We start from the raw sequence: 14,016 nt of genomic DNA on the forward strand, positions 1-14,016 counted from the left end.
AATTGGGATACTCACCTGTCTCTCCTGTAAGAATCAGGGTGTAGTGCAATGAGTTTGAAACCTTAGTTGCACATTAAATCATGTAAGGAACTTAAAACACCAGTACCCAGGTTCCACCCTCCAGAGATTGATTTCATTGGTTGGCAGTGTGCTCCAACTTCAGGGCTGTTTGAAGTTCCCTCAGGTGATTCTAATCGGCTGCCAAGATTGAAACACTTCCCTCAGGTAAATGCAGAGCAGGGTCCACCAAATCAGTATTTGAATAACCATCCTACTTTGAAAGGCACTGAATTAGGAGAAACTCATTCTACAGCAAAGTGCTTTCTTAGACTAAGCACACTCCCAATCATTTTTCCATGTAGGCTGTTTGTGTAGCAATTCAACCCCAAATCTGTCATTGACTTGTTATTTGTTTTGTATTTGAGGTCACAGGAAGTAAGTAGCTAGAATTCACTGCAGTCCACTTACAGACCAGTTTCCTGGCAGATGCTTCCTTCTCTGTCACCATCTCCTCTAGCCCAGACCCTGCTTTTAGCAGCAAACTCTTGCTCTAACACTGTATACTAACTTCAGGTTCCAAGAACTTTAGCCACTTGCCACCAACTTCCAGGAGTTCCTGAGCCATGAGGTTGAGAAAACAACTCCTTGCTCCCCTCCCCTCCACTATTTCCAACCCTTCTCTCATTTTTATTTCGAGAAACCCAGAGATTCAGAAGTTCATGCCACGCAGCTGTACGAGCCATCCTCCTTCCTCAAGCCCATCCCCGTCACCACAGAAGTGGCTGTAAACCTTGGCTGCACAATAGAAGCATCCCATCTGGGAAGATTTTAAAATATTCTGAGGCTCAGGCCCCACCCAGATCCCTTAAATCAAACCCTGAGAGTAGGGTCCTGCCATGGTAATTTAGAAAGTTCCTCCTATGTTTCTAAGTTGCAGCTGTGGTTGAGAACTGCTGATCTAAAGCTGTCCTGCTCACACCCTCTATTCATTGAAAAGACTATAGCTCATTGCTCACTGTCTTCTTCTTCACCCCAACTTCAGATACCATTTTCCAAGACTACAACATCCTTATGGATAACCCACACAAAATCTTTTTCCTCTCAGTTCTAACATTCTTACCTCCAGAGGGTCTTCACTCCCCTCCACTCCACCTGGGCCATCCAATTTCATGGCTATACATAACCATATCCATAGCAATAAGTGGACCAGCTCCAAAATCTCATCTTCAAGCATCCCACTCAGGGATCCTTCTGGTTCCTCTTATTCCAGCACCCGACCCCTTCTAACAATTCTTCCCCCATCATGAATAACAATCTGTAGACCTTGCTACTTTTTCCACTACCCGTCACCTAACTTCACTCCTCTTCTGAACAACTTTAAATTCCTTGGATTCTAATCACTCCCTTGCTGACATTCACAAATATCTTACCCCTGTCTTACTCAATTAGTTAAACCTAAGATTGACCCTTTCCATGCCTGCACCAGAACTGCTTAAGTGTGACATTACTAGAACACAGCTGCAGCCAAGCATATCTCAAACAGCACCAAATCTCAGAATGAGGTCTCAGTGCTCTCAGCAATCCTATGATACAATCAAGCATCCCTGATAATTTCGAATTCCCAATACCTGAGACAATTATTTCATACCTTGCTCTCCCTCCTCAGCTTTCCAACCCTTTCCCTTCCTACCCAGCTCAGCTGATGACTGCTTCACTGAACAAAACAAATCCGATGGTCTTATCCTCACCCCTCAATCTATAAACCTCTTTAGCCCCACATTTTAGGTGTTCCATCCTTTAACAATAAAGGGACTATCACTGCTCCCATTCAGGCCTAATCACACCACTTGTGTTCTGTACCCCATCTCCTCTCACTTTTCAAGGGCTTTGCTCCTGTGGGCTTGTCCTCTCCCTGCTGTACCATCAACTTCTCTCTAGTGAATTATTCCCATTCATATACAAACTTACTCACTACCTCCCTTTTCCCCAAATGCCCTTCCAGCTATCACCAATTTCTCTGCTTTTTAACAGCAAGACTTCTAGAAAGTATTATCTCTATTCGCTGTCTTGACTTTATTAACTCTGGCTTCCATCCCCACCATTCCACTGAAACTTCTCAAGATCACCAGTCACCTTCATGTTACCAAATCCCAGGGACATGTCTATCTTCATCTTTCTCACTCACCACAGGATTTGACTCAGTTGATCACTCCCTTCTTCTCAAAACAGTGTTTTATTTTCACTTTCATGACACCATCCTCATCCTATCCCTCTTGACCTTTTTTATCTAACCTCTAACTTCTTGCCACCCAAAGCGTGGTCTAGGGGACCAGTGGCATTGATAGCACCTAGGAGCTTATTAGATTTGCAAAGTTTCAGGCCCCAGATGTACTGGATCAGAATCTCCAATTAACAAGAGCACCAGATAACTTCTGGGACATTAAAGTTTTAGAATCATTACTCTAAATGTGGGTATGCCCCAAGGCACCGCGCTGTGCTCCCCTCCTAGGTGATCCCATCCAGGTCCACAGCTTTAAATCCTATATATTTTTTATCTCCAAATATTTTTTCTCTCTCTAGCTCCAACCTCCCTCCTAAGTTCCATTCATATACTCAATAGCCTACATGACATGTCCATTGGGATGTCTAATATTCCAAATTTATATGTGGAAAACAGAGGCCCTCCCCCATCTCACCTCACAGCCGCACCAAAATAAGAACAGCTGTTTATTGAGCCCTCACAAGGTTACACGTATGATCCTAAGTGCTTAACATGCATCAGCTCTTTTAGTCCTCACACCACCTCCAAGAGACAGATACTATTATTACCTGCATTTTACAGAAGAATAATTGAGACAGAGTAAGTAACTTGCCCACAATCATATATCTAAGTACTATACCTAGGATTTGAAGTTAGGTGAGCTGACTCCAGAACGTGCTTCTGTTGTATCTCTCAATTCCATCCACCCCATAGCTCAAAGCAGAAATCTGAGGGCCATCATTTATTTCCCTATCATACACTTCCAATCCTGTACATTTTCAAACATTATTATGAATCAATGTACTTCTCTCCATCTCCATGGCCACTACCCTTGTCCAAGCCATCATTCTGTTTGTGTGGTCCTCAAGCTCCTAACTGGTCTCCCTCCTTCCACTCTACCTGGTCTTCCCTCACAGCAATGAGTTTTTTAAAGTAAGAATCTGATGTCACTGCCTTGTTGAAACTCTTTCATGGGCTTCCGTACACTTGACTATGACCAAAGAATCTTTTGTGACCTGAGCCCAGTATTCCCCAGCCTATGCTGCACATTAGCCTCAAGGGCTCCTATTCCGGGGACATGCCAAGTACATGTCCCACCCCCTCAGGGACTTTGATCTTGCTGTTCTCTTGGATCAAAATCATCTTCTCTTCTCTCAGCTCCCTCAGCCTGCAGATTTCAATCCTTAGGTCGCCTCTTCCCAACTACCATATCTGAAAGGGTCACTCTGTCATAGCACTCTGTTTCCTTCATATCGCTTACGACATTTGAACCTGAGAAAAAATGTAAATGTAGTAGTTAAAGCCAGGGAACAAGTCCTAGTCCACCTGGGTTCAAATCCTGGCTCTATCCTATGACCTCTCTGTGGCTCCCTCTCCTCATCTATGAAGAAGTATAATAGTTCCTACTTAGTATGGCTGCTGTGATGAGTTCCAACAATGCCCAGCACACACTAAGTGCTGTTGAAGCATTTGCTATAATTACTATCTATACTTGAAGGAAAGGACCTTACCCTTTGATTGTCTCTATATTCCCAGTGCTTAGAACACCCAGCTTATAAAAGTTTGTCAAATGACTGACTATTGTTCCCCTTCATATTAGTGATAGTATCTACCATTTCTCAACGCTATATTGACGTTTTTACCCTGGGACCACAATTAATGTACCTTCATGGTCTATTTTACATGCATTTATTTTATTCACATTGTACAATTGTTATACAACCTACAAAAAGTACAAAAGCCTAATACATTTTCCAGTACCAGGTCAGAGCTAAGTTGCAAAAAGGAACAGTACAGCAAGTTACAAGATAAGTTCAGGTGTCCTGTACAAGTCATACTGCCTGTCACACAATGTATTTAAAGCTGTAAATATTGCCACAGGAGAATCTCTTGTCTTTGCAGCGGCCACACAGTTCCTGTCGATGAGGTCTCCTTAGATCAATGTGTCTTTTCTTTTGAGGACAGGAACAACGAGACTTTGAACAGGTCTTTAGAAAACAAGGAACAGTGTGGACACTAAATGATCAAATTAGTGTTTCAAATGTAATCCTCAAATCAGAATACTTCTCCCCACCACCCCATCTCTGATATTCTCATTCTCCTTTGCATCCTATGAAAGTCCAAGACCAAGAGGTAAAAAACCCACTCCTGGTTCCATTAATGCCATGGATTTTTCTAAATGAGCGATCAAAGATGATGTTTAAGAGAATACTGCTAAGCCAATCAAGAAGATATAATGTAAGAGAAAAGTTTTAAAAGTTCAAGTTTTGTAGAGTGTCTTCCCTATGTAGGTTTCTACATTTGTAGCCAGGTGGGGGTAAGGTTCAATGAGCGAATATTAAGTGATTTGATTATCTAGACGGGAACATTTAAAAGCAGTAGGGCAATGACTCTCAACCAGTGGTATTTTACCCACCAGCAGACATTTGACAATGTCCAGAGATATTTTTGGCTGTCACAACTAGGAGGGAGGGGTGTTCTAGAGGAAGCTAAATTTTCTTTTCTTTCCGGAAATGCCTAATCCTTACTAGAATTTAAAGTGTTCTTAACCATTAGCCCATTCTGTCTTCTGATAAATAAAAATCATATCCCATGGAGACTGGTATACTGCCCTGGTCAACCCTCCCAACCTTGCTAATCTTTGAAATTGACAATCACTGCTCTGTTTTCTGCATTTGTCCATAGCCAAACAGAATAAGTCAACCTTTACTGTTCATATTGTGAAAATAGGGATTTTTACTTTCCAAATGAGTCTTAAATATGACTTATCAAATGTTTTACTACATTTACATCTTTTACTCTTCCATTGATGAGTATGCATTCTTACGAGAAAATTCTAATAGCTAGTATTTACATGGTGTTTACTATGTGCATTGTTCTAATACTTTATATAGATTTCATTTAATCCTCACAATACCCTTATAAAGGAAGAAAAGGCTCAATTAAAAAAAAAATCAAGATTTACTATAAAGGTATATTTCTGTTTCTGGCAATGGTGGGTTAGGTGGTTTTGACTAAGCCTTCTGCTTAGGATAACTAGAAAATTTGAGCTAAAAAAAATAATACTTTAAAAAGAAGAACTATCTGAAGGCACTGGAGAATTAGCAAAGAATTAGAGAAGGAAATTCAGAAATGGAAGTGAGCCTGACACTTGGGAGGTATCTCTAAAGGTGTCTGCCAATTCTGGAAGAGGTGAAAGACATTACCAAGCTGAAAATGAGTTTAACAAGTGATGAGGCTGAGGAATAATCTTAAATATGCCAAAATGGAAGAGCCCTGGTAAACAGTTCAGGTTTTGTGTTGAGACCCTTCAAGGCTATAGCTTAAAAATAAGGATGGACCATTCTTTAATGTTAATGGATATAAGGATTGACAGCCTTCACAGATGCTGAAGCCCAGCTTCAAAACAGCCTAACTTTGATTGGAAAATAATGATCTGAAACTGGCAGTGTCCCCATCTGCCCACCAGAAGCAAACAAATCTTCTGAAGATACTATCCCAGGCCTCAAATTACCGCAATAATTTTCCATATACAATATCTAGCACTCAATTAAAAATAACCAGGTATACGAGGAGACAGAATAATATACTTGAAAACCAAGGAAAATGAAGAGGACTGCAACAGAACCATAGTGGATTAAGTTAATGGAGTTATCTGATACAGATTTTAAGATAATTATGCTTAATATGTTCAAAGAAATAAGAGTAGTACTTCCAGCAGAAAAGTAGAAGTCATTTTTTTAAAAAAGACCAAAAGTCTAGTACTGAAAAACACAATAACTGAAATCAATAACTCAACGGATGAGTTTAATAGTAGATTGGAAAGAGCTGAGGGAAGAATTAGAGAAACGAAACCTAGTTTAGTAGATGATATCCAAACTGAAGGAAGGAGAGACAAAAGCATAGGAAATATAGAAAAGAGCATAAAAGGCATAAGGGATGTGGTCTAATATGAATAATTAGAAGGAAAAAAGAATGAGGCAGAAGTAATATTTTAAAAGATAATGGCTGATAATTTGATAATTTTCCAAAAGTGATACAAATCTGCAAGCTACAGATTCAAGAAACTCTTATGAATCCCAGACAGGATAAATACAAAGAAACCACAATTAGGCATTTTCTTGTAAAACTGCTGAAAACCGAAGCAGAGAGAAAAATCTTAAAAGCAAGCAGATTTAAGAAGAGGAAAAAGCATAAGAGATATTACTTCAAAGGAGATGCAATAGGACCAGATAGCCAACTTCACAGAAACAGTGAAGTTCAAATACTTAAACGGAAGAAAGAAAACTACTGCCAACCTAAAAATTCTATACCCAGCAAAAAACATCCTTTAAAAAGCTATCTAGACAAAACAATGTCATCTGAACTACAGGAAAGGTTAAAATGTGTTCTTCAAGTGAAAAGAAAGTGGTCCTAGATAAAGGACCTAAGGGCAGCATAAAAAATAAATATGTAGCTAAAGCTAAAGGAATAATGACTATATAAAATAATATAGTGTGAAGTTTAAAATTAATATATACACAACAGCAGCATATACATTAGGATGAAGTGATAAGGAGTCAGAATGTTCTGATGTCATTGCATTGTCAAGGAGAGGTAAGACGAACAATTTATGTACACTTTTATGAGTCAAAGAACCATGCTGTAATCTCTAGGGTAACCACCAGAAGAACATTAAAGAATGAATAACTACCAAGACAACAGAGGGAGGAATAATAAAAATATATGTGTATTCAGTTGAACACAAGAAAAAAGAAAAGTGAGTATAAGAAAATAGTAGAAAAATATATCTAAATCCAATTAATTATATTAAACATAAACAGACTAAACGAGAACGTCCGACTAGAAAATCTAAGGATAAATCATTCATAAACTATTAAAACTAGTTTTAAAAATATCATTTATTTCTAAGTAGTATAAAAAAGAACAAATGTTTCTAACTAAATGAAGAATTTACATTTTTTTAAACAACCTCTTGATTATGAAAATCAGCTATGTCACACTTTTCTGAAAAGCTTAAAAAGAGGTCTCCTGAAAACTGTTTTAGATAAGATCTTACCTAATTCTGTGACTTTCTAGACACTGGAAACACGGTGGAATCTGATCACAGCTCTAATACCTACTACCTGTCCAACCTTGAGCAAGTTATTTTCTTATGGGACTTTAACTTTCTGGTCTGTAACATGGGGATAACACCTACCTCAAAGGTTCGATTACAAGAGAGAAGGCATTGAGAGCACTTAGCCCAAAGTTTGGCACACAGTAAAAGCATAACAAAGGTCACCTATTAAATTACTACATCTGAACTATACACAGAGTGTTTGAAGAAAAACACACATACCCCATACATAAACACACCAAATAAGGCATCTTACAAGAGTAAATCTCCCGCCACATAAAGAACTAGAATTTATGCTTTTTTCCTAAAACTCCTATACAAATACCCAATTCTATCAAATCCTAACATTTTGCCACAGAAGCTTCATATTTAAGAATGGAAACATTATAGACACAATGGAAGTGTACTATACGCTTACCTGACATTGGATTGCTTCTACTCGATAAGGGTTAAAACTCTTTTGGCATTTGCAACAGAGTTGTTTGAAATAAACCTAAAGAGAAAATAGTCTTTTTTTATACAAGCTTATATGTACCATGGTCCCCCACTTAATTTAAGTAACCCATTCCCTCACCTTGTACCTTGCTTTTGCCCAATGTCTACTCTGAGGTCTTAAGCTACTCTAGTGCTCTCAGTCACTTTTTCTTACTCTTTGAACCTCATTTTCCTTACCTGTAAAATCAAGATACTATTTACTTTTTCTATAATATAATTCTGACAACTACCCAATAATGTAGCTAGCCCTGGTAGTCTACTGGTTAAGATTTGGTGCTTTCACCACGGCAGCCCGGGTTTATTTCCTGGTCAGGGAACCACACCACCCATCTATTGGTTGTCATACTGTGGTGGCTGCGTGTTGCTGTGATGCTGAAAGCTATGCCACCAGTATTTCAAATACCAGCAGGGTCATCCATGATGGACAGGTTTCAGTGGAGCATCCAAACTAAGACAGAGTAGGAAGAAGGACCTGGCCAAGCACTTCCAAAAAAATTGGCTACGAAAACCCAGTGAACAGCAATGAAGCACTGTCTGATACAGCGCCAGAAGGTGGGAGGAGAGCGCAAAAAAAAATCCCCTCCCCCCCCCCAAAAACCAAAACCGGGCTGGGTTCCCCTCTACTGTAGACATGGTCGCGACTCTACTGCACTAACAATAACAAATCCAATAATTTACATAAAGTACCACAGTAAAAGTCTTCAATGGGAAGCAGCTATTTATAATTTTACTTATTGTATGGGCCCAATCCTTCTCCTTTTGTCCCAGTCTATTAGCTCCTACTTTTTCATTTTTTTTAGTATTTCCCCACTTGAACTTTATTTTTAATTTTTTTTCCTCCTTTTTCTCCCCAAGTCTGCCCACTACATAGCTGTATATTTTAGTTGTGGGTTCTCCTAGTTGTGGAATGTGGGACACCACCTCAGCACAGCCTGACAAGCGATGCCATGTCCGCACCCAGGATCCGAACCAGCGAAACACTGGGCCGCCAAAGCAGAGTGCACGAACTTAACCACTCGGCCACGGGGCCAGCCCTCACACTTGAACTTTAAATTACTTGTAGTTACCAACTAGTACACACGGTTTCTATGCTTTGCGTAGTTTCTTCTGTACATTTCTTCCTGCCTTATTTGGTGAACTCTCCTATTCTTTGAAATCCTGCTTGGACATCATGATGCCTTCCCCCCAACAGGGTTAATCATCCCCCTCCCATGTTATTTCTGTACCACTTTCATGCCACGGGTGCCACTGTATATATCACCAAATTGCATTTTATCTGCTTCACTCCTATCAGAATAAATTTCTTGAGGGTGAGTTCTATGCCTTCTTTGTATCCTACTATCTTGGAGCATTTGAATTAAACCCATTGTTTTTTTTCTGGCAAGAGAAAGAAAGCGATTTTAGTTTAGTTTAAAAATCTATTCGCCTCCAGGGTCTAGAAAATGGCTAGTGTGAAAAGTCGAGTTTTCCTTCAGGTCTTAGCTTGCCTCTTACCCTCTCCCTCTTCAGTCCCTTAGCGAGAAAGGCAGTATCTAAAATGCAACAGCACAGGGGACTCAAACACGAATGCTTGTAGGAGTTAATGAAATAGACCAGATTAGAGTGTTGCAAAGTGAAGTGCACACGTCTCCAGATAGGAGACAGAAGCTGCTCCGCCCCAGCCAACTGTTCTTACACTGAGAGGAGAGTCCATGCTGACCAGAGTCTGATCGTTCAGGAAACTCCGGAAATGGAGAATGTGAAATCTTGCCCAGCCTTGAATTGGTGACAACTAACTCAAGTGGGGGAAAAACTGCTTAGCCTAAAGGTCTCTCACAAGCTAACCTTTACAATAAATTATTTCTCTCATTGCCCCACCTTGTGGACACACAGCAGAAATTTCCTAGAGCTAAGGCCCAAACCTGTTCAAAATATGCAAACTAAAAAAATTATAGAAAGTCCCAACAAACACAAGAACAAGAGTTCATCTAAATGACCCGACAATTTGTCCAATAGAACTGCCAAACCAAGTACAAGACCAGGATATGGCTCAGGAGCCTCAAGAGTTCAAATGGACAGTCCAATTCAGTTCAATTCAAACATTTACTTAGCCCCTATTATGTGCCTGGCACTGAGGATGCCAGGATGAATCGGACACTGTCAGGGTCATGCTCCTCCATTAGGAAATATATTCTTCCTCCACTTAACATATGTGCCCGCCCCATCCTCCTCCCATGTCCCACTCACTTTTACTTACTTTATTAGTTCCAGAAATGCACCATACATAAGCACTCTCCCATCTCGTCTTACAATCTTTACAGTGAAAATAGCCATATTTTGGTTCCAAAAACTGAAAATAAGGGGGAAAAGTGTTTTACTATCTTGGAAAAAAAAGCCAGATCCTTCTTTCCTTGTGGCTTTGTATAAGAAAAAACAAAAAGCCTCCTTAACCTCATTCACAGCTATTCTCAAGGTTACTACATTAATTTAGCATCTCATCTGACAAGGATTACTCTGAGATTCTTCCAATCCATTTTCCACACTCCCACCAGCACAATCTGCCCCCACAAAAAAATCTGATCACATATTCCACAGACTTGAAACCCTTCTGCCTCCTCATTCCCCAGAGCAATGGTTGCCAGATTTTTGGTTTTCACATGCTCAAAGTTAGCACCCTATTTTACCAAAAAGTTGCAAAACATATAGCCCATGTAAAACACTACATGTTTTCAGAACCTCCTCGCCTTCATCAAAGAAAGAGAAGAAGCCACAGAAGATTTTGCTCTTATTGCCCTAGAAATGGAAAAGAGGAAAGAGGATGGGGCTAGCAGAGCACGGAGGAGAGAGAAGAGAAAATTCACCTGGAAGTTGGGTTTCCTGAGTGGATCAGCAGCGTCTCCCTGTGCCTGTTTGTTCTGTCTTTCCCGAGGACTTGAGGTATCTGCTGGTCCCAATTCATCATGCTGCAGGAGTTCCTCCTGCTTGTCCTCTTCTGACCCTGGCGTTGGTGGTGGCTGCTGCTGGTGGCTGGCCTCTGCAGGACTGGAAAGCACCTTCCTCTCTTCATTTTCCCCATCCTTTCGCAGCCCAATCAAGCCCCTGTGGGCAATCACAGGCGTATAGACTCCCCAGGCTGGCAGGGGTGTCTTGCGACCTGTCCTGCCCCAAGGGGAGCAGCTGCGCAAGGTGCGAGGCCCCAGCGAGCACTGCACTGACTTGTCCACACGCGGGCTCACCTGCACGCCTACCTCCCTGGTGTTGGCCTTGCACAGCCGCAGGCGCAGACTGGGGTTCATCTGGGAGAGAATGGCCTTAAGCTGCGCCCTCTTGTAAGGGTCCATGCAGTAGTTCAGGGTATTTGCAGGCACCAGCAGCCCTGGCCTGGCCAGGAAAGTCGGGGGTCCAGCGTTCTGCCTCCAGTTGGACTGTTTGTGCTCAGAGTGTCCAGGCTGGCCCAGAGGTAGTGTGTTCCCATAGCCCTGGTACAAGCCATAGGGAACGCGGACAAATCGTTCCATCCGCTCACCTGGCGCCCAGGCACAGCGTAACATCCTGGTGCAGTTCGTTTGTGTCCTTGTTTTGCCTTCACCTTCATCCACCCCTTCTTTCTCCTAATCAAGTTGGTTAAGGTCCATCCCTAGCTCTCCATTTATTTCCGATTCTGATGGGAGCTGCTGCCTATTAACCTAATTGAAGGAGGGAAGGAGATCTACCTACCTACAAGGGTCTAACTGCCACCTGATTCCTAATTGCTCTTCCCTGTCTCTTCAATCCACTGTTCCTGAAACTTTTTTCAAAGCTGTTTTTCATTTGAGTTCTGATTCACACACTTGCTTTAATTAGCAATTCATTCATTTATTCCCTAAGTAACTTACCATTTTAGAGATCCTGTTTTAAAGCATATAGTAAGTCTAATACAAGTAGTAAATTATTTCAACAGTCACAATAGAAGAGTATAAGGAAGAAAGTATATTATGACAGAACTGATCAATATAAAGATCCTGATACCAAAGGAACAAGGAGCATAAAGTTTGGGGCGATGGGGCTGGTGTATATAGCGGGAGAAAATACATTTCAGAGGGTTGTATGACGTGCCAACAGTTCTGATTAGTCTACTCCTAGTGAGGACCTCCCCAGTAAAACAGGGGAATAAAGCAAATTGTTTTGATCTAGAAACTAAATGCAGATTTAATCACAGAATAGTTAAGTATCTGAAGTCAAACGGACTTGAGTTGAAACCTGGGCCTAGTTACCAGGCAAGTTACTTAACTAGGTGACTCAATTTCCCCGTCTGACAATACTATCCAATTTATAGGATTAATTTATGTTTAACATGATATTGCTTGTGCAGCACAAAGCAGAGTAACTCACAAATGTTCAGTAATGCGTAGCTCTGGTTTGATGGGGATCACAGGTCTGTGTTCCTGTTACTTAGACCTAAATGAGCATAAGCTTTGCTGTCTATGTGTATTGGTAAGGCTTCTTGATGATCAAACTAAAATGCCACCTAAAGAACCAAGTAGAGCCCAACTTTTTTTTCTAATGCAAGGTTGCTTCTGCTGTTCACTCAAGAGCCCTCCAGAAGCAACAAGGCCCATGAGCAGCTCTTGCCCCCAGATTCCTGTGGAAGGTTTTCTAGGTCATACAACAAACCTGAATTAAGCCCTGTGCTAGGCATGTCACAGACCCCGTGAATGATGACAAACTTCTCCCAGGACAGTTTGGAGGGGGGAGACAAACTCTAAACAGGGTGATGGGTACCCTAAGCATGTAAAGGACACTACGGAAGCCCGCAGAGGGCAGTACCTAACGCTGCAGGAGAGAGGTAAGGTGGGTTTCACAATTTTTCAAGCGGGGAAACAGGCTCTGAGGTCATGAAAACCTGCTACCTAAGGGCAACACGCAGGCTAGAACTAAGGTGCTCAGGCTTCAACTCTCAGCCCCTTCCTCTCTACAGCGGGCACGAGGCGAGAAGCGAGTCGTCGACAACCACGGCCCGCCCTGGGGTTTTCTAAGATCGGCCCACTTTGGGGGGACGCCCGCTCTAACGACGGAACGAAGGCTTTTCAAAGACCCCAGGTCGTGCCCGAGGGCAGCCACCCACAGGCGAGATGGAGCGGAAAGAAAGGGAAGGAGTCGGGGAGGATTCACAGGGCGCCGTCCTTCCAAACTGCGCGGCCTGATACTCTGAAGGCTCGGGGAAATGACAACAAGCACCACAGCTCCGTCTTCATGCAGTTCCACAGCGACTGCTACGCACTGGTACAAACACCAGACTTTCGCCAAACGGGGACATCTCGGGCGGCCCCTGACTTCCGGGCGGCGCGCACGCTGCGTGCCGCGTCACGGCGCCTTCGCGTGACGTGCTCAGAGAGCGGGCTTTTGGCGCGAGCGTCTGAAAGAAGGTCAGCGGAGGCGGAGCTGCTGGGGCTCCCTGACTGGGGTGTTGTGTGGCACGGTGGTCGCCGCCGACAGAAGCGTGAGGGGTCGGCTTTCTGGTCTGAGCGCCGGCGTGGTGTCCGTCAGCCTCCTCTGGCCCGAAGAGCTGCAGCTCTGGAGGCGGTTAGTGTCGGCCGGGGTGGAGGCGGGCCTGGCGTCCGCGGTCTCGGGCGGCGGGCAAGCGCCTCTCTGCCCGGGGTGGGCGCCGCGGCTCCAGCCTCGGTGGTCCCGCCGGCCCCGCGCCCCCGGGGAGGCTGGCCCGGCGCCTGGGGCTGCAGGTCGGCTTCTCGGCGCTGCAGGCTCGAGCCCCGCCCCTTGGCCCCCAGCCGCCCCTCAGGGTGGGCCTCCCAGCTGTCCCAATCTGAAACTTCCTTCATTGGAAGCACGACCAAGTTACTTTAACGGGATAGTACTGTTTGGGGAAATGTTTAACAGCTTCCAGCGCACTGTGTCTGCCCCAGGTCATTGCTGGACTAGGAAGAGTTACTGATTTGGAGTTGTCAGACGGTGTCTATCTGCGCAGGAGCCCTCGCCGACTGCGCGCCACCAGCCACAGGTGACTAGTTAGCTTCATTAAAATTAACTGAGATTAAAAATTATACCTTGAGTCGCACTTGCCACATTTCCAGTGCTTAATGTGGCTCGTGGCTACTGTATGGGACCGCAAATACAGAATGCTGCCATCGTCGCAGTGAGTTCCATTATTGTCCCAAAAGGTGCGCCG

General features: G+C 43.0%; 2 protein-coding genes across 7 annotated transcripts in view; one reads left to right on the forward strand and one right to left on the reverse strand.

The window, feature by feature from the left end:
- The window catches only part of ZAR1L (zygote arrest 1 like), a 103,959-nt gene extending 90,759 nt beyond the window's left edge, over window positions 1-13,200 (reverse strand). For 4 of the 5 annotated variants that reach the window (XR_011427677.1, XM_070239489.1, XM_023621932.2 and 1 more), the window contains exons 1-3: window positions 10,715-13,200; window positions 10,111-10,203; window positions 7,798-7,872 (exon numbers count right to left, since the gene is read on the reverse strand). Coding sequence is in view for 4 of the 5 variants with exons in the window: in XM_070239489.1 (XP_070095590.1) it covers window positions 7,798-7,872; window positions 10,111-10,203; window positions 10,715-11,404 (858 nt within the window). In the remaining variant the exon portion in view is untranslated. Of the gene's footprint in view, window positions 1-3,932; window positions 4,249-7,797; window positions 7,873-10,110; window positions 10,204-10,714 lie in introns of those variants that run through there. The other variant, XM_023621933.2, reaches the window with a different exon arrangement.
- The window catches only part of BRCA2 (BRCA2 DNA repair associated), a 66,035-nt gene continuing 65,205 nt past the window's right edge, over window positions 13,187-14,016 (forward strand). Inside the window, exons 1-2 of one of the 2 annotated variants that reach the window (XM_070239474.1) lie at window positions 13,187-13,415; window positions 13,754-13,848. The gene's annotated coding sequence lies outside the window, so the exon portion shown is untranslated. The remainder of the gene's footprint in view (window positions 13,416-13,753; window positions 13,849-14,016) is intronic. The other variant, XM_023621925.2, reaches the window with a different exon arrangement.

This window comes from Equus caballus, chromosome 17, assembly GCF_041296265.1.
Source record: "Equus caballus isolate H_3958 breed thoroughbred chromosome 17, TB-T2T, whole genome shotgun sequence".
NCBI lineage: Eukaryota > Metazoa > Chordata > Mammalia > Perissodactyla > Equidae > Equus > Equus caballus.